At 40.0% G+C, this 20,666-nt stretch overlaps 1 protein-coding gene across 1 annotated transcript in view; it reads right to left on the reverse strand.

Annotated features, from left to right (window-relative positions):
• Positions 1–353: 353 nt before the first annotated feature.
• The window catches only part of ASXL3 (ASXL transcriptional regulator 3), a 162,706-nt gene continuing 142,393 nt past the window's right edge, over positions 354–20,666 (reverse strand). The window contains 6 exon segments of the mRNA XM_017874075.1: positions 354–2,520; positions 2,523–2,540; positions 2,543–5,551; positions 8,530–10,486; positions 14,999–15,104; positions 17,292–17,388. Of these exon segments, the coding sequence (XP_017729564.1) occupies positions 1,840–2,520; positions 2,523–2,540; positions 2,543–5,551; positions 8,530–10,486; positions 14,999–15,104; positions 17,292–17,388 (5,868 nt within the window). The 3' untranslated portion in view covers positions 354–1,839.

Consider the following 20,666-nt stretch of genomic DNA (forward strand, 5'->3'; position numbering starts at 1 on the left):
CAGCAGGCCTTTCTTTTCTTTCTAAGATAAAGTACCTCTCACTATCAGCAATTTGTTATTCGAAATGATGTCTCTATCACCTAAAGAAATTTGGCAACATCACAATAAATATGGAGAAAAAAACATATCATATAGTTTGTTATTATAAAAAATCACAAGTGTTCTTGTTTTCAGGAATGTAAATTCTGCTCATTCCAGTCAACTTTTAAGACGTGTTTTACGGGAATGTCAAAAAGTTTACAGTGACTAGGATGATCCCATGTGAAAATATCGGTCATTCTTACCCTGGATACAGATGATTCCCCACCCCACCCCCACGTTTGTTTTTTAAATTCTACAGCCACAATCAATCAATGGGTTAATGGCACTCCACATTTTGTGCTCTGTAATCTGAAGTTAAATGGGCATAGTTGGTTTTTGTTTTCTTTCATCTTTCCTCAATGTGCATGTGCTTCTGAACTTGCTTTTGAAAACAGAGCCTCCTGAACTACGGCTGTCCTCTGGTTTGAGGGTGGCCAAAGTATATGGAATGTAGCTCAAATACTCAACACGCAGATTTTACTGGATGCACACAGAAGATAACTGTTAAGATGCAGTATCCCTTTTCAAAAGCAGTTCCCCTAAGTATGAAGAATGTATTGAACATACCTGAGGGAAAACAAAACATGCCATACCTAGAACAGTTTTTTTTTTTTTTAAATAAGGGTTATTTCAAAGTTGAATTATATAGGTTGTAAATAATGAGAAAATAATTGTTCTGAAAACGCTGATGCTTTAGCCTTGGGTAGTCCCTCTTATCAATGACACTTTCAAAAGGAGATGGCCAACCTCTGCAAGGTCTGAAGCCAGAATGCATGGGTGTCATCAATAAAGGGCTACAATGATTTCCACCCCCCACTTTTAATATCTAGTAATTCATTACCATGAATAGGATATTTACATTATCAACACATTTATGTGTTCATATACAGCATTTTATTTCCTTGCTTTGAATTTTAGGGCCTTTTTTTTTTTTTTTTTTTTCAAACCTACTCTTAAAAGCCATACATGAAGCTCTGAAATCCTCTGGGCTTATGCCTATTGGCTGACCAATTGATTTCATATGATCAGGTGTCAAAGAGCTAGAACCAGATGCTGGGCATGAGTCCCATGCTGCAAGTTCAGATGTAGGACACATTTCACTACAATATGTGTACAAAATCCAAGGAAGATCCAGATATTCTGCCATAGTCTTTGAGAAAGTAAAACAGGAGGAAAGATAATACTCAGGATAGTGGATTTCATCAATGGCATACCTCCTTTCATATATCTTTTGTGATAGGAGTAAATACAAGGAATCACACATTTAAATCAGACTCCCCTTTCTAAATAGGATTTAATCACTGTGGTAAAGCTAGGTCCAGAAAAGTCAACTGTAAAATTCCTTGCTGTAACGGCTCATCTATAGAAAAATGCATAACCACTTTAAATCATTCCTCTCATTCTCTTTATATGTCTGCATTTCTGGTTATTAATTAAAATTTCCTTTTCCTATCTACACCTGGGTTAAAAGAAAAACAAAAATGGGGCATTGACTTGTATACACATGGACAGAAAGAAACTTTCCAAAGCTAGGAATGGCAACTGAACATGTAAAAGACATGCCAGTGAGCCATTCAGTTGAGAATGCATCCTCCCCTTTACGAGAAATGCAAGAAAATAATGCCATAGAGGAAAGGTACCTGCTTCAAAGCAAAATAAATTAGCATGATAGAAACCACTGCATTATTCGATGTGTTGCTGCTGATGCTATTTGGCTTTTCCGTGTGGAAAAGGGATACTGCATCTTTCACTCAGCTCTTATCGTACAACCAGGCATGCTACACAGAGTTTTGAAGGACCTATGCAGTCGTCATGGCAGAAGGCCCCACAGCCTTTGCACACAATCATGGCTTTCAGCCGGCAAGAGCATTTCAGTTCCAATTCGTCTGCATTGCTGCTGTCGGCAAAGTTCTGAACGGGCATCTGAGCGTTCTGACCAGGCAAGCCCGTGGCAGGATTGGAGCCACTTCCCAAAATCCCAATGGACTTTTCAATTGCAGATGCTGCCCTTTTGAAACTCGTGCTACCAAAGTGTATTGTTGGATAATTTCCACAGAGCTGCTGTTGTTGCTGCACCTGCATTTTCTGAGCAGCTAATTGGGTAAAAGGCTTTTGTGGCTCAGAAAGCAAATAGGAAGAGAAATCTGCATTTTTTAGTGCGAATGCTTTTAACTGTTCTTTCATTTCATTCTGGTCATAGGAAACTTGTTTCATGCCCAGTTCACAGCTGCTGCTTAAACCTTCCTCAAAAGAAAGAGGTTCCGATTTTATATTGCTACATATGCCCGTGGACTGTGGCCAACTAAGTCTCTTAGTGGTTTCCATGGTAACTGGAGGTTGTTTTGGATCGGATGGGACTTCTGCATTAGGGAGAGGTGGAGGTAGTGGAGGTGGTGGGGGGAGCGGGGGCAAAGCCAAGGGTGGAGGGGGAGGGGGAGGGGAGGCGGTGGTGGCGGCGGAATGGTACTAGTGCTTTGTTTGGCATTGCATGTGCAGTGCCTCCCACCTCATCACCTTCTTTCATGGGCATATTGGGGGATAACATGTTGGCTAACCTTAGCTGGTGAGGTGTTGAGGAAAGACTAACCTCTCCCAATCCTTTCTGTTCAAGATGCCTGTTGAAGGCAAATGCATTACACCCCACTGGGGTCTTGGAAGAGGCCTGTAATAGAGCTGCAGTAGGAATGGGGCCCCTGGCAGCCATAGGCATTTGGTAAAACTGCTGTCTGTGTGAGGTACCAGCGTCAGGGTGGAAGCCGCCATTCTTGTCAACATGAAATAGGTTCTGCTGGAAGCTACACGAGGGGAGCAGTCTCTTTTGCTGTTTGACCTCAGGGCTGTGAACAATTCTGTTCTGCATGGAGTGCTTGTTTAGCCATTCTTGCTTAAATGTCTGGCTGTGTCCCAGCTGACTCATGCCAGAATTGATGACACAAGGCACCCCTTTAACATCTGGCTCCACTAACAATTTTCCTGGTTCACATTTAACTTGAGTGTGTTCTCCTACAGTCCTAGCTACTCTCTTTTTGGGGTGGTTTTCTCGCTTTCTCATTTGGAGTGGTGCAAGAGTCCCTGCCAAGTAGCCCTTACCATCTGGATTTGGAGAGCTGGGCGGAATTTCAACGTTTCTCTCTGGCGCTGTTTTACCCACTGAGGTAGTTTGAAGAGGCAATGGAAGCCTGTTGATTTCAAGCTTGGCTCCCAATCTGGGTTGTGGCAACACTTTTTCCAAAGGCAGGTTGCCCTGTAGTAACTGCGTCACCAGCGGGTTGTTAGCCTCCACAGAGGACAGACGACAGCTTGAGCTCCCTGCACCAGGGACTCTTTTCAGGGTGTCGGTAGCCAAGGAAATAGCCTCTTCCATGGGACTTGAGGTGGAAGTTTTCACGTTCTGTGTTTGTTGTACACTAGAGGCTACCTCTGCAGCTGGAGGAGGCAGCTCAGGGCCGGCGAAGTCTTCAGTGTCCATTCTAAAGCCCTTGTCTGCTTCATGAAGTTCAGATTTCACAGGAAGAGCAACATTTGTTATGAGATTCCTGGGATGAAGTTCTGACACGTTCAAGTAGCTGGCATGTTCAGTTTTGACAGCCTTTGGACAATTTTGCTCTAGATATTCTTTTTGTTTACTTGAACCCGAGTGAGTAACCAGAGGCTGTCCTGTGCTCCTCATCCCATCATCACTCCAGCAAATCCGGTTACTTGGGTTATACTGATTGCTACAGGTTGTGTCTGCCTCACTTTTGAACGTAGCTGGGCCACGTGCCTGCTCAGCAAAGTTATGACTGGGAGCAGTCGGCTCATTTAATTTATCTGGAACAAGGGGTAATTCTCGGAGACTTGTGCAGGTGGTCTGCAATATTTTACACTCTTGTTTTGCTGCCGAAGCAGCAATGAAAGTGGAACTGTGATCTACACCTTCACTGGCAACTGGCTCAGGCCTGCTAATCACAGAGACCTGAGGACACGCCATGGGCTGTACGGATGCCTCTGTCCTCACTGGCCTGCCCTGCAGGTCCAAGTTGGCTTCTGAACTTTCAACGGAGACAGTCAGAGACAAACTGGAGGTCAGCGTGGTGCTGTGGTCAACGATGACTTTACATGGAATTGATCGGTTTATGGCTGCTGGTGCAAAGCCCCCTTGTGGTTGCTGAGGTTTTCCAGAATTATCTGCCCTGTTTCGAGGCCCTGAATTTTTGTCCAGGCTTTCAGCACTTAACTTGGGAGGACTATCATAAGAGTTTATTGTCAGCATGTTTCCACTAAACATTGCAACAGTTGGGTGTGCAACCAGAGAGTCTGTGACCACTACGGAATCACTGCAGCTGAGGGCTGCTCTCACAGTGGTACTCATGGATACAGTGGCCTGTTCTTCACTCCCAGGTATGGCTATCTTCTCAGAAGGAAATCTGTTGTTAATTCCCGTCGGGGGAATCAAGACAGAGCTAGTGGAGAGGTGGTTTGGCAAATTGTTTCCGATGGAGGGAGTTGGCACAGAGGTGTACTGAGTGGAGACTAAGTTACTAGCACTGCTGCTTGATATTAGTAACTGCTTATCATCCATGGAGCTTGATATGCTGGAGCCCTCTGTAGTGGCTGAAATGGGAGTGCTTTCAATACATTTTGGTATAATGGCTATACATGGAGTGTCAGTTCCCTGGATGGTTTTTAACATGCTTATATTACAAGCAGAAATTGTAGTGTTTGCACTGTCAACAGACATTAGGACAGAGGATTTATCAACAGAACTCACAAAGGGATGTTCTTTAATTGCTCCCGATATAGCAGTGCTGCAAACAGATACAGGGACAGAATTTTTATTAAAAAGCATGGGCACACTGCTATTTTCAGAAGAGGTAGATGAAACAATTTTCTCAGATAAATGTGACACAGGTATGTTTTCATCAGAACTATGCACAAATAAGTCAGTGGCAGTTTCTGGAAGTTTACTTGGGTTAAGAGACTGCTGTAGTACAGTGGTGGTCTCCCGGAGGTGGGCAGACTTGTTGCTAGGAGATCTACAGTTTGGATTGACAATAATGACACCAGTCGAACCTTCCATTTTTGTTTCAGGGGTAGAAGAGACTTCTAAGTTTGGAGGCCCTTCCTTTGAGCTGAGCGGAGGCAACCGGGTCTCTTTAGAGGTCTGGAAGAGATGGGCTCGAGCTTGATGCTTTGCAAAGAGCTTAGCCTTTGTCTGTTCTTTGATGTGTGCCAGGGTTCTCGCCTTTCCACCCTCTCCTGGGCTTCCCATGGCTCCAGAGACAATGCTCGCTGCAGCAGCTACAGCAGCAGCTGCAGCAGCCTCTCGCTGGGCCCGAGCTTGTTGGGCCCGGGCCTTGATATCTGCGAGGGTCCTGGCTCCTGTGTTCCTCCCACCACTGACGGATGTGCTAGTGGATGCTCGAGACTCGGGTTTGGAGACTGGTTGGCTCTTGATTATAAAAGGTGGTCCAATTTTGGAAAGCTGAATCTAAAAGGAGAGAAAAAAATATATAATGTGCTTCATACATGATCACAGAGGAGGCACGTAGAATGTGATAATGCAAGGGAAAAGATAATCTCAAAATGTGCCATGAACTACACCTAAATCCCTGGATGTGCCTTTAGGGCATAAGGCAACAAGAAATGTAGCATGAATATAAAAAATTAAGTTTTAATCTGTTTTAATCTACAAAACATCCATTGTAACTTCATGTGGAATCAAATGAAGCATCTTCTTAACGCGTCATATAAATGGATAAAAAATTCATGCTTCTAGAATTACAGTAGGCTAAAAAGACTTCGAGAAATTTAATTTTGAAATTATCTTTTTTAGTGGCATAAAAACTGGAACTTCAACTCTACTTGAGTTTGTCTGTCTTAATTTGACCCAAAGAAAAAAGCCCTGACTGAGATACTGACGATTAGAATTCTCATTCTGACTTTACACAAAGGAACTGTGATCCTAGGCTAATCACTGTGTACCTCAGCTTCTCCAATAACCTCTCTGAGCCAAGAACTCTATGATTTTTCCTTTTTTTAAAATTATATTTTATGGTCTAGGGTACATGTGCACAACGTGCAGGTTTGTTACATATGTATACATGTGCCATGTTGGTATGATTTTTATGCACTCCCATGCTACCTTGCATGCTGCTTTATACATATATGATAAGAACACAAGAGAAGTTTGTAAACTCAGTTGTAAAATGAGACTAGTTATTTCTGGTCTATTTCCTTCAAAGAGCTGTTTTTTTTTTTTTTCGAGGCGGAGTCTCGCTCTGTCGCCCAGGCTGGAGTGCAGTGGCCGGATCTCAGCTCACTGCAAGCTCCGCCTCCCGGGTTTACGCCATTCTCCTGCCTCAGCCTCCCGAGTAGCTGGGACTACAGGCGCCCGCCACCTCGCCCGGCTAGTTTTTGTATTTTTAGTAGAGACGGGGTTTCACCGTGTTAGCCAGGATGGTCTCGATCTCCTGACCTCGTGATCCGCCCGTCTCGGCCTCCCAAAGTGCTGGGATTACAGGCTTGAGCCACCGCGCCCGGCCCACAGAGCTGTTTTAAAGATGGAATGAGATTACATTTGTCAGAGTGTTCTGTTTTCCAAAGGGATTGTATTATCATTACATTTGCATAAAAGCAAGGGAAACTCTGATTTTCTGCCTCTAAAGAATTTATGCATTGGGCAGTTTCTTTTGATATTGGTAATCCACAATCTGCTGAATTTTGTAAATGTCCCAACCCATTTAAAAATACTGTTTACCAATTCTTGGTAATTAAGAGACTCACAGATTCATCACCAAATTCATGAGGCACAAGGTCTAACAGCCAGCATTCCATAGCAAGGCTGTGTTGCTCTAGTCACTAAAAGCATTCTTAGACATGACTGTGTAGAGCTGGAAAGACTCTAGTTGACATCCCTCATTTCACAGTTCAGGAAACTGAGGCTGTGCAGGTAAAGCAGTTTGTCCTGCGGTCATATAACCAGTGAGTGACTAGAGCCTTTGGGCTTCCCATTCGGTGCTATTTCCATGTATTCTGTTTCCCTTTTTTCCAGATTATACATATCAATTTAGAATTATGCTTTGGAACTTCGATAGATGAAATTGTCTTCCTGAGCTATCTTGTTTCTCATTTTCTTTATTTTTTTTATTATACTTTAAGTTCTAGGGTACATGTGCACAACGTGCAGGTTTGTTACATATGTATACTTGTGCCATGTTGGTGTGCTGCACCCATTTGTTTCTCATTTTCAAACTGCTTGTGAAGTCTCTCTTCTATTCCAAAGGCCAAGAAAAGAAAGGATAATTTTGGGGAGAAGATTCAATTTGCTCTTTTAATATTTTTCCTAGTGTAAAAAATTAAACATATTTTAAATAATTAAACTTAACTATCCTTAAGCAAGAGCTCTTAAGACCAAACATCAAATATTCTTGTAGTATTTACCTTTTCTTCGCAATGCTTAATTTATTAACTATGTGCTCAATAATATGGCAAGATGGTAACATCTTGCAAGATTCTGACATATCACAACCAGGATACTGACGTTGATACAATTAAGATACAGAACATTTCCATGACTACAAATTTCCCTCATGCTGTTTATCTATCTATCTATCTATCTATCTATCTATCTATCTATCTTTACATAAAGTCCATATGACTTTGAAAATTAGCTTCTGACAGACTGGCATGTTTAAAAATATCTCCTATGAAAAGTTTCTATTATTATTTCTATTGCTTCAGAAATTAAAATGCATAGTGAGTTTTTAATGGAACTTAATGCTCATCTTTTACACCTCTAGAATCTTGCTTACTAGAGATTGCTTTATTAAGAAAAGTAAGTACAACCATACTTTTAAAGTCAGCCTGTGGAGAACACGAGTCATATATAAAATGAAAATTTCATAGATTTTTATATATACAGATAGAGCATATTTTTTTATTCAAGAAGCTTGAGATGTTTATAATTCTAGACCAATGCTATGATGGAATAATCCACTTTACAGTACAACAGTATAAATGCACTTAGATAAAAGCATCAAGTCAGTATAAATGACAGAGGGTAGAAACTCAAAAAAAAATTACACTGGGTTTATGCCGTAAGTTCTCTCAAGAGCGTTCATAGGATGCTACGTTATCTTTCACATGTTCCCAGGTTCACACAGGTCTCTGCCCTACACCTGGAAATCCCCATAAACCCAGGGGTCTCAGTGGCCTGGAGACATTTCCAGCCCTATTCTCTTTCTTTAATTCATTTTTCTTTAATGCTGGGTCTAAACATATGCATGTATCTAAACTGCTTTTATGAATTCAACACATAGTCATAAAGAAGATAATTTACTATTAGAGGATGATATCATAAATTGCTGCATAAAACCTAGAAGGAAGAAAATCTAATTATTCTTGAAAAATTAGGCTTCTAAATAGGAAAAGCCTATCTATGGAATTGTCTTTTGTTTAATACCATACCTTGAGAGGGGGAACCCTTGGTTCCTCTCTTGGAGGCTGTTCTTTCTCAGGTGGGCTGCTAGATGATATGTTCCGGGTTGACTGATCATCTTCTATCCTAGCTCTCTTTTCCTTACAGATTCCAAAGCTGTGCTGCTCTGCAGTTTTCCTCTTTGATATCTCTGAATCTCTACTTTCATTTCTCATCCCATCAGGTGACTTGGAGGGCTCTGACGACTTGGAAGTATGTGAGGTTTCTAACCGACTCTGTGTACTCCCTTGCTTATGTGTCTTATTTCTAGAGCCTTCTGAAAATGAAGTCTTATCCACTGATGAGATATATTGCTTGTCCTGCACTTTAGCAGATGGAAGCTCATTTCCCTTATTCTCTGTCTCTTCAGAAAAGACAGATAATTCCAATGGTGAAGATAACACTTTTTTTTCTGTTCTTTGCAGGACGCTATGATTTTTAACTTTTATCATTTCAGCAGAAGCAACTTCTGGAATCGAAGCAGGGTAGGGCTTCTCAGTGTCAACATGAGATTTACAAGTTTGCTGACTCAGGGTTTTATTGTGCAAATCTTCAGATGGAAATGCTTCAGGAGTAATGGAAGAAGAACTCATTATGATGGGTTCCGGAGTATTAGATAGATTCTTCTGCTGTGAGGTAAGGTTCTCTCCCAGAGGTTTGGCAGCGGCGGAAGACTCATCTTTCTGCGGGGAGAGCGGCTCTTCAGATACAGAAGGTGACTTTCTTTGCTGATGTGCCATTCTCTCATTTACGGAAGAGTTAGAAATTGGAGACGTTTCTGAAGGAAGTGGCAAACTGGATACAAAAGTGGTCTCAGAGGCGAGAAGCATGGAAGACACTGAAGAAGTTTCTGATGTTAAAGGTAAGTCAGACATCGGTGAGGTTTCTGATGTTAAAGGTAAGTTGGATATTGGTGATGCTTCAGATGTTAATGGTAAATTGGACATAAGAGATGCTTCTGATAGTTCAGGTGAAGTGGATATTGGAGATATTTCTGACATCAAAGATGCATGAAGGTTTTCATCAGTGGAATTTCTCTGGTTGTATTTGTCTGTATTTTCAGTGCTAGATACCTCGGAACAAAATGTTGTCTCAAGGGAGGCTGGAGTACATGATTCTTCTGATGTGGACTGTGTTTCCCCTCCTGGGGAAGGCAGGCTGGTACAGGCTCCCTCTGGGCTCTCAGAAGAAAAGGACGTTTCAGAGATGCAGGCATTTTCTGAAAGCTGTTCTTCAGGGTCACTCTGTAGCTCCATATCTACAGAAATTCCTTCATTTGGAAACCGGCCTTCTAGAGAAGATGACCCTGTTTTTATTTTGGGGGTACTGGTCTCTATTGCAGTTTCTGACTCCTTACGTTCTGTGTCACTGACATGAGTCACAGATGAAGTGGAAGGAACAAGAGAATCACAGACTTCTAACTGATCAATAACAACTGTCATTTCTTCCTGGGGCGATTCTGACTTCTCTTCTATCTTAATTTCAATATGAGGCAAAGTTTCTAAAACATCATTCATCATAACACAGGACTCCAAGTTATCTTCAGGAGGTGCTGTTTGGGGTTCTTCATGAGAATTGGTTGGACTTTCAGACTCCTCAGAAAATTCAGGTATTGTCTTATGATTTTCATCCTGGCATTCACAGATACTAGTCTCTACCTCTTCTGTAATTTCCTCCTGAATTACAGATTCTTCAGGGATCAAGATATCCTCTGACTCCGATTCTGCCATTATATCTTTAGCTGGAATTTCTACCATAGGGCAAAGAGTAGCACAGAAACCAGGCTCTGGAGAAGCTGGGCTTTTCATGCTTTTTGACTGTTGTTCTGCCAAGGGTGTCTGTGCAGAAACTGGAAGGCCAGAAGTCCCACATGAAGAACTACTCTGAGCTCCGGCATTGTTTGGTCCAGCAGTGAGCTTCACAGATTCCTCTCTTGACATGCCCAGCCTGTACAGAAATTAGAGATAAGAAATTATTGCTCAACCACAAAACATGAAAGGCACAACTGGGATCTCTCAGAAATGCAGTATTCAATAGAAGTAAGTGTATCAAATTACATTTATAATCACTAATATGCTTAATTTATGTAAACCAGTTTATAATGATGATGTTTCTTTGCTGCTTTTGTAATCTCAACTAATACTCTGCTTCTGGTTAAGAGCAGTCTAGATTTTTATTTTGTAAAGCAAGGAGATATGAACCTTACCAAGTGTTAGTAAAGGAATAAGAAAATTACATACAACAAAGTATTAGAAAATATTTATAATCACTAACATGCTTAATTTATGTAAACCAGTTTATAATGATGATACTTCTTTGCTGCTTTTATAATCTCAACTATAACTCTACTTCTGGTTAAGAACAGTCTAGATTTTTATTTTGTAAAGCAAGGAGATATGAGCCTTACCAAGTGTTAATAAAGGAATAAGAAAATTACATACAACAAAGTATTAGAAAATATGAGCAGAAAAGCAAAATAACATATAGGACATATATTTTTTAAATCTAGAAGTAGAAAGATGCTCTTATAATAGAAAATTACATAGTTTTTGGAGGGTACAAGAAAACCAAGAAATTAAGATCAATAGAAGATGAATGAAATTCATCAAATTCTGAAATTGGAATGAGTTCCAAAGACTGGTTTTCTTAAACTAATCTAAGAAGTATTACTCAATCACCTTATTTTGGCATCTAACTGTCTAACCTAAGACAACATGGAAATTTCATTAAAGAATAACAGAACATATTTGGGGTTATCAAAGTTATTCTACCAGCTTACATTTGTGTGAAGCAAGACTTTTAAATTCTTTCATGCAGATCTCTTACTGTGAAGATATTCCATATGTGACAGGTACCGACAAATCAAGAAATAATTGAGCATGATGTTCAGGTTTTTTTTTTTTTTTTTTTTTTTTTTTTTGAGACGGAGTCTCGCTCTGTCGCCCAGGCCGGAGTGCAGTGGCCGGATCTCAGCTCACTGCAAGCTCCGCCTCCCGGGTTTATGCCATTCTCCTGCCTCAGCCTCCCAAGTAGCTGGGACTACAGGCGCCCGCCACCTCGCCTGGCTAGGTTTTTTTTTTTGTATTTTTTAGTAGAGACGGGGTTTCACTGCGTTAGCCAGGATGGTCTCGATCTCCTGACCTCGTGATCCGCCCGTCTCGGCCTCCCAAAGTGCTGGGATTACAGGCTTGAGCCACCGTGCCCGGCCGATGTTCAGGTCTTAAGGCAAATCTAATCAGAGTTACAGTCAAGGGTACTGTAAATCACTGTTTTCTGTCATATAATTTACATTGTCAGCATCAGATGGTAGAGAAACATGCTGCTCTAAATGAAGTTAAATTAGGGTACAGGCAATGAGAAAGATAAGCAGGAGAGAGAACATTTCCAGAGGAAAAAGCACATTTAAGTGAGGAAATATAGTCATAGTATCATTGATGCAAACAACACCTCAGTGAAAACCACTTTAACCTTTGCTTTTTAAAAATCCTCAATGTGAAAGGGAAATAACGTTGAATACAGTTTTTGGGTGTTTGGCCATTGCCTTCTTTATTTAAATTTAGAAATCTCTGAAAAGGTAGAAAATACTGCCTTCATAAATATTCTCTTTCCTTTCAATGTTCTCTAAGATGAATTCAAACTAAGCTACAATTTATAACTATACTATACTGAGAAGATCAGAAAAACAACATTACGGATAAATTTAAAGCAGAATAATCTTCAAGAAATAAGGTTCCTTGGGACTAGGTCAAGCAGAGGTACCATTGATACTAGAATAAGTATGTAACATACAGAAATCTATCCACTGGCAGCCAAATTTCTGCTAGGTGGTTAATAATATTATTAAACACGCAGATAGGTAAGTGTATATGTACAACAGCACTGTATAAAATATGCCCGTGTCAACATTTTCTTGTTTTCACAGAAAAACAGATTTAAGATTGCATAAGGCATAGGAGGAGGAAGATAGTCACAGTTCCTCATACTACACAAAGGAAAACCCTGGCCTCCAGAAATCTAGACACAAATTCATAAGCCAAGCCCTGTAATACTTAGCATTAATACAAATGATGCAAAACAAATATAGAATAATACTATAAAGAAATTAGGCAAGTGAGAATCATAACAAGTACCTAAAAAAATTGAAAACTAAGACAGATCTTAACTGGACACTAGTGTGAATGTTTAGACACATTTTTGAAAAAAAAAAACTTAGAGCAATGAAAAGGCACATGGTGTCAGTCAACTAAAAACTGTCTGGTGGTAGGGGAATAAAGGTAACCTGGGAGCAACAAAATGAGAAGGGCAGTCAATGAAACGTTCAAAATATATCTGCCATGCAATATGTAATGAAAGACAGAAAAGATCAAGAGACAAGTCCAGTGATGTGAGAGGACAAAAGCTACTGATAAACTACAGCAAAAAAAAAAAAAAAAAAAAAAAAAAGGCTAAGTAGAAGTATGTTTTGCATTCAGAGCTTGGTGACAGCAATGAGGGGGTCATGTTTATTAACAATATCATAGCTGTCACCTTCTAGGGAAGGGGCCCTAGATCTGATATCCAAGGGAATCTGGAAAGCCTCTAAATTTCATGCAAAAAATATGCCTGTGTGTAGATTTTTCTGAGAAGGATTTGCAGGATTAAGACCCCAAGCAAGTTACTTAACCTCACTGTTATAAACCTGGGAAAATTACTTAGCTTCACTTTCCCTCAGCTTCCTAATTTAAAAAAATTATGAATAATGGTATCCATCTTATGAAATTGTTGGGAGGATTAAGTGAAATATTTGCAAAGCTCTTAGAAGCATATCAGAGCCAGTGTATACTCAATGATTAGTTGTTACATGAAAGAAAGTTCTCTGTAATATAAGTCCCTTGAACTGAGATTCTCTGGGAGTAGAGCTTAGGTAATCCTACAAACAACTGCATCCCTGGCATCCAGGAGAGTGTTTGGCACAGAGGAGATGTTAGATAAATACATTAATTTAATAAAAGAATGGATCTATCACTAAAAATTAAGAACCAATGCTTTGGAGGTACTATCTCAGTTAGGCTTCTGCCATTACTAACAAGAGTGCTCCCAGCATTTTCTTTCACAGGCAAAAGGAGAGGGAAGAAGGCTCCTAAGTGGTCTTTAATCTTATCTTCCAGGGTTCTTAATCCTGCTGGGCATCAGCATGACTCCTGGAAAGCTTCTAAAACACAGACTCCTGGGCACAACTCCTAGATTTTGATGCAGCCAGGCTTGAGTGATATTGCTGGTGACTTCATGCGAAGACACATAACTAGTTTGTCACATTTTTAATGTTTGAGAAAAGACATTAATTATCTTTATTTGGTTTTGCTTAATATATATGTGTGTATATATACGTATATATAGAAATATACACATATATAGTATATAAATACATACACACACACACACACACACACACACATAAATCCTGGCACAGCAATTAAAAACAGGCCTTCCTACTCAAGAGGACTGCGGAGTGCCATTTAGGACAATTCATGAAGGCCAGCATACTCTGAGCACCCTACCCCAAGTGGTCTGTTAAGTATCTAATTTCCTTACATGAAGAGCTCTCACATGAGACTCCTTCTGGCATGTCTTTCTTTCCCCCGTTTACAGGTGTAATTTGTGAAATGAGATCACATGACATAGGTCTTGTTACCTGCAACCACCTGTGTTCTTTATACAAAATAATAACTTTCAAGCATTGATTTTGTAGGTGGGAGGTGGAGCATAAGTTCCTCTAAGGGGGATCTGAAGTGACCGTCAACAGTAAGTTCTTAAACCCCTCCTTTTTTAGGGATCTGATCTTCTGAGACACTAATATTGCCAAAGCAGAATGTGTCTCTGCTAAACATGAGGCAAAGGTGAAACTGCTCTCAGGGTTAGTTCATTTGCTAACACACTATGATGTAAAGGCTTGTGTTACTTAAAAAAGAAGCTCTCACACACACATAAATTAAAGACAGATTACATTTGAAGAGGAAGATAAAGCAAAAGATAGTATCTCAGGCTCTCCCCAAAACAAGAACTAAACAAAGATTAAAATGCATTAGGCACAGTCAATATTTTTAGAAAAATGTGAGAATTAAACACGTGCCTAAAATTACTTATCTATAAAGCATTAATCCATGAACATACTTGAAAACAGGAGAATTTCACTCAAATCTGTTAAGAAATTCAAAAGTGACTTCTTTAAGATTTCATGTGCTACTTTCAGACCAAAATAAAATTTCATGAACAAGTTATAAATCCTTGAAAATGCATTTTTTAAAAATTTAAGTGCTGATATACCACTATAATTTCATCTGCAATTTCTTACACTGAGGGACTATTGCCTTTTATCACAGGTTTATTAAGTTTTACAGCATATGAGTGTGCTATGTGAAGCAGAGAATCACATTTTCATTTCCTTCTCAGAGAAATGAGAAAAAATACTCTAGTACTTACTTTTCTCCATAAAACCTCTCAAAGAATTTTTCTTTCCAAGGTTCTGTTTTCTTTTCCTTCTCAATTTCTTGCCTTATCCGCAATTGCATTTCTGGGGTAAACTCTCCTAAAAAGAAAATGCTAATGTATTGAGTAAATGTGGTCACATCTTTTGCCAATTAATAAAGAAAACATGTAATTCATTTGAGTAAACTTTTATGGATCTTGAAAAGCACTAGGACAAATAATGATAACATTTCTACAGCTTCCCTTTTTATGAACATCACTCAAGATGTTCATAAAAATGCTAAAGCTAAATGCTTTAGAAGAACGCTAAAGCATTTAGCAAATGTATTACATGCTAGGGGATACAAATAAAAGAGAGTATATTCACTGTCCTTAAGGAAATCAGTCTGCTGGAAATAGACTATAATATAATGTATAAAGCCCTGTATAGGCCATAATAATAAATGTAGTGAAATATAGAAAGTAAAGCGCTTAATTCTGCCTACGTTGATTAAGGAGGATCACATATAGGAGCTGATTCTTGAGTGAAATTTTGAAGGTTGCTCAGGCTTTTATAAAGTAATTAAATCACAAGGCCAGAGATACGAATCCATATATTTATGACCTTTTGGGTGGCCAATTGTGAGTAAAACATAGGGAAATAAAAGCTGAGGTCAGTTACCCAATAGATGTTCTAAAGAATGTTCTTCACTTTTCTATGAGAGACAGGGGGAGCTTCTGGTGGCATTCAGTGTGGAAGGAACATGGCCAAATAAGCTGTGTAGAAAAACAGGTCTGACAACAGAGTGAAGAACTGGAGGACTGCAGCTATAGGGCTACTGAATAGCACACAGGAGAGGTGGAGATTACCATGGGGCCAGTAGCAGCAGGAATGCTGAAGAGGAATCAAGTACAATCAAGTAATAGTTCATGACCAGATAGGCATGGAGAAAAGGAACAGGATCAAATACATCGGTAAGGTTTCAAACTGAGGAACTATGAGGACAGTTGTGACATTACAGAAATAGAGGAAACAGAAGAAGGAGTAGAGAGGGAAGAGAAGCTAGTGAATTTAATATTGGGCATTTTGGTTTAAAGTTCCTGGTATCAGCTAATGAGATCTGCTAAGCATTTGAAAATAAAACACTGGGGAAGCAGTGGGGGGGATTAGGTAAGGGGGTGAAGGCCAGATTTGAAAATTCTTGGCATGCTGGCAATAGCTAAAACCAAGGTGGTGAATGAGGCAGCTTAGGGAATACTATGATTAGAAAAGAAAATGCTGGAGGTATCAGATGGAAGAATAGGAGATCATGATGAAAGCTGAGCAAGGGCTGGCAGAAATGTAGCCCCAGAAAAATAATTTAAATTCTGTTTTTAAAATCTAAAGTAGATGGTTTCAAGTCAGATGGGGTGAAAAAACAAATGAGATATTGGTGACGGAACTTGAAATGTAAGGACTGAGAACAGCAAATTGGAATTTGCCATTAGTAATTTTCTTTTTTTTTTTTTTTTTTGAGACAGGGTGTCACTCTGTTGCCTTGGCTGGAGTGCAGTAGCATGTCCAGTAGGTCAATCACTGCAGCCTTGACTTCCTGAGCCTAAGTGATCCATCCACTGTAGACTGCTGAGTTGCTGAGACTATAGGTATGCACCACCACGCCTGGCTGATTTTTGTATTTTTTGTAGAGATGGAGTTTCACCATGTTGCTCAGGCTGGTCTTCACTCCTGAGCTCAAGCGATCTGCCTGCCAAGGCCTCCCAGAGTCCTGGGATAATAGGCATAAGCCACCACGCCTGGCTAGTATTCTTCTCTAGGAGGAATATTTCAGTCGTATACAGTGGGCCCACCCTGACTGTAACAGTGTGAGTGTGTAAAGAGGAAAAATATAGTAGCATTGGGCACTTTTTAGTCTTTCAAGAAACTTGGTGACTAAAGCAAGAATAAGGTGAAGCAGTAACATCCGGGGAAGAGAGCATTCAACGAATTTTATTTAGGTACCAGGATGCTTAAGAGAATGCATAATGGATCAAACAGTGTCATTAAAATTACCATCCCCAAGAAAATGTTGCTGCATCAAAAATTTTACGATGTTCAAGATAAAATTATGCTTTCTTCAAAAATATCTGACATCAATAATGTCAAGTATAACAAAAGAATTAGTGAACTCATTTGGAAAGGGATAAGAGTTTTTACTAAATTAAAGTGTACTGTGGGGGGAAAAAGACTGGGAAATCAGAGAAAGGTACAAAGCTCAGTACAGTATGTGTACTCCAGTAGGTCACATAATAATAGAAAATACAAATTTACCTTCTGCCAGTCGCTGTTTCCACCCTTGTGCTGCATATGCAAAGAATTCATTATTTAGAGCTGAAGTACTGAGGCGTAAAATTCCATCACTTCCCATCTAGGAAAATAAGCCGACAAAAACAAGGTTCCATCAGGAATAACTCAAGGCAGAAGTATGCAGGAAAGAATCAAAAACTGAGTGGTGTTGGATAGTGTATGTGTGAGGTGGAGGAAGGGGGAAGGAGACAGAGAAAGGAGAAGGGAGAGCGAGCAGGAGCTCCAGTGAGAGCATGTGCAGGGTAGGAGGAAGAGAGGAAAGCGACCCAACAAAAGATTGGTCTCCTGGGATGAATACTAGGAGATTTGATGTATGCATTCTGCTTGCTGATGTGTAGGAGACAGAAATAATTAGTGTTGTCCTTGGCTGGCTTCTTATGTAGTTGGTGAGTGAATTTAAAACACATAACAAATTAAACAATGTCAAGCATTAGGTGAGTGAGAATTAAGAAGCTCAAAATGCAAAAGCTCGGAGAATATATGTATGTGGATATGAGAGTGTAGGAAGAACCTGATGCAGCCTCATGAGAGTCTAAGAGGATCTGGACAGAATGGTTAGAGATAAAAGCATAAGGTATACTGTCAACGAGCATGAGCATTACTGTAGAAGCAGAACATAATGAACTATCAGTAACTGGGGCATTTATGAAGGTGTGAAGATGCTTTCCTCTGGTACTAAAAGGCCTGGCAAACTGTAAACCCAACTAGATCTTCAAAGATTTCCTCTTCCTTCCACATATAGAATTCATATATCCTAAGCACTAATTATAATTACGTGAAAACACACTTAAGAGATTTCTTATCCTCATTTTTTTATTTGTTTTTGATCTTCTCTACACTCCGTTTTCACCTATTGAAATACTATCACTCTTTTAAAATTTAACTCAAATAATGCCTTCATGAATGTTTCAGCTGAATCATCATTCAGGAGCAAAGGAGAATATTGAACATAAAAAGCAAGTATATTATCTTAAGGTGGATAATAGCTAATCAAAGCCAGCAAAGAGAGACACTGAGAACAAATGCAAGATACGCTGATTGTTGACGCTGTGACATCTACAGGGAGGCCACAGATTCGAGATCGTGAGGTTCTTCATTTAAGATGGCACTGGTAACCACACTAAAATATTCAATACACTTGAAAATTTTCAGGCGACATTTCATTTATTCATTGATTTATTGTTTATTCATGCTCAATTATTTCATCTTATTCAACAGAAACTTGTTAAGCCACTCATATGAACCTATGTGCAGGGCACATGTATGGGTGCTGGAAATTCACTGGCAATAAAGAAAAATACCCTGTATTTATATTCTGAATATATTCTACATAGAACAGATACTTTTGGTCCTTGTACGCCCTTTTCACCCACCTGGGTTCAGCATGACTGATGTACAGTTACATCACCATGTCAATGTTCCACCTCATAGGTTTACCAAAGCTCTGATATATGAATGAATAAATGCCTCAGCTTCCCCATCCTTTGACTGGACAACTCTCGGACACTATCCTCTGCAGTGTGGTTTCTGCACTCAACCAAATGGGTGCTGTTTGGTGGTATGTTCCCAATGGCTAGAATACATGGATCTGGGAACTAAGGGACAGAATGAAAAAACCTTCGCACTATCATTCCCAAACAACCACTTGCAGACTGCCTGCATTCTGTCCCCATAGCTCTAGCCTCTGTGGGATTAGAAGTCCAGGTTCCCAGCAGGGAATCACTTCTATTAGAGTAGGGTTTCTCAAGATTGGCACTGCTGTCATTTGGGGCTAGATAATTCTTTTTAGTGGGGGCATGTCCTGTGTAATGTCGGATGTTTGGCACCATCCCTGGACTCTACCCAGTAGATCCCAGGAGCAATTCCCTATTAGATGTAACAACAAAAAACATCTCCAAACACTGCCAAATGTCCCGTGGGGGCAAAATCATCCCTAGCTGAGAACCACTGCACTAGTGGATAATGTAAGGGTCCCATTGTAGCCAAAGCTTTGTCTAGTTACTTTGTATTACTCATGCTGTTGGACCAGTAGGCAAAGAAAGGAGACAGGATAATCAATTAACCCTAACCATCATGAGGAAATAAGACTGCTGCAACAGGGAAGGGATGAACAGAAGGGTGTTGGGAATGCTGGGGATTCCCTGGGACATCTCTTGGTGTTATTCATGCCTGGTGATTGACATCCTGACAGGGCAAGACAACCAATGGCTCAAACTCCTCAGGGATGGTGGTCGGGGTCACTTCTAGAAGTGCTGACTAAGAGTGAGAAAATCAGAAATGAGTATCAAAGGAGGGAGATGATGAGCTCCAACCACATCCTTAAAACCAGCTTGAGACTGGCACAGCCTATAGCTGATCAACTAAGCGTCTGGTCATAAGTCTTGTTATTTTCATTTTTGTCTTCTTTCCAATGTATTAGTATTATGACCAGTTACTTTTTAAAGAGTTAAAGATAGAGGGAGCTTAATGTGAGGCACAAGATCTGAGTGGTACAAGAGGAAGTCTACAACAGACATTTCTGATACTCCACTTTATACCATCTTGGCTACATGAATACAGAGTAAAGAGGGTAAACAGTTGAATCCACTACAGTTGAATTCACTTAGGTCCAACCTAAGCCTGTAACACTCTAAGACTTTCTCTGAAGCAAAAAGAACTTCAAGTTCCCCTGCAGGTACAGCCTGGAGATGCAGAGTTTGTCCCTGGGTGCAACTCCCAATTTATTAGAGACAACAGACTGTAGAAAAATGCTTCATTGTCCTGCTGTCCTCCTGTGGAATAGTTTCGTGGCTCATTCTACACATTTTCTCCAATAAATGAGCCACAGTTGTCCAAAGGGCTTCTCTCCTCCCTGTCTCACCCTATTTAACACCTGGCTTTGGCTCTAAAATGACCTGTCCTCCAGTTCTTGTTCCAGTACTGTTTCAGGAGGGAAAAGGTGAGGAGGTTCCTAAATAAGACACCAAACCTAAAGAGCCTGGGCTTTATGCTTTACATGGGAGCAGCCCAGTAAACGTACCATAGGCCCCAGGTTAGTCCAAGTTTCCCCCTCAGTTTACTCACGCATATTTATTACCTTTTTCAATGTAAGCCATGACGGTGGAAAGTTGTGAAGCGCCACTTTAGGCAATGAGAAATATCAAATTTTTGAAGCCAAGGAAAAAACCTAAAAGGTATGTGTTTAAAAACATGACTTTGGTAGCTGTGTAACAGAAGAGAGGAGGAAAAATGAAACTGAGACATTGCTAGAAAGGGTACTGGAGTATTTCAGTAAAAGGCTATAAAAGAAAGACAAATCTGAGATATATTTATGACTGGGTGAAGGTCTTCAGGATTAAG

Source organism: Rhinopithecus bieti, unplaced genomic scaffold, assembly GCF_001698545.2.
Source record: "Rhinopithecus bieti isolate Rb0 unplaced genomic scaffold, ASM169854v2 scaffold_5260, whole genome shotgun sequence".
NCBI classification, from domain to species: domain Eukaryota; kingdom Metazoa; phylum Chordata; class Mammalia; order Primates; family Cercopithecidae; genus Rhinopithecus; species Rhinopithecus bieti.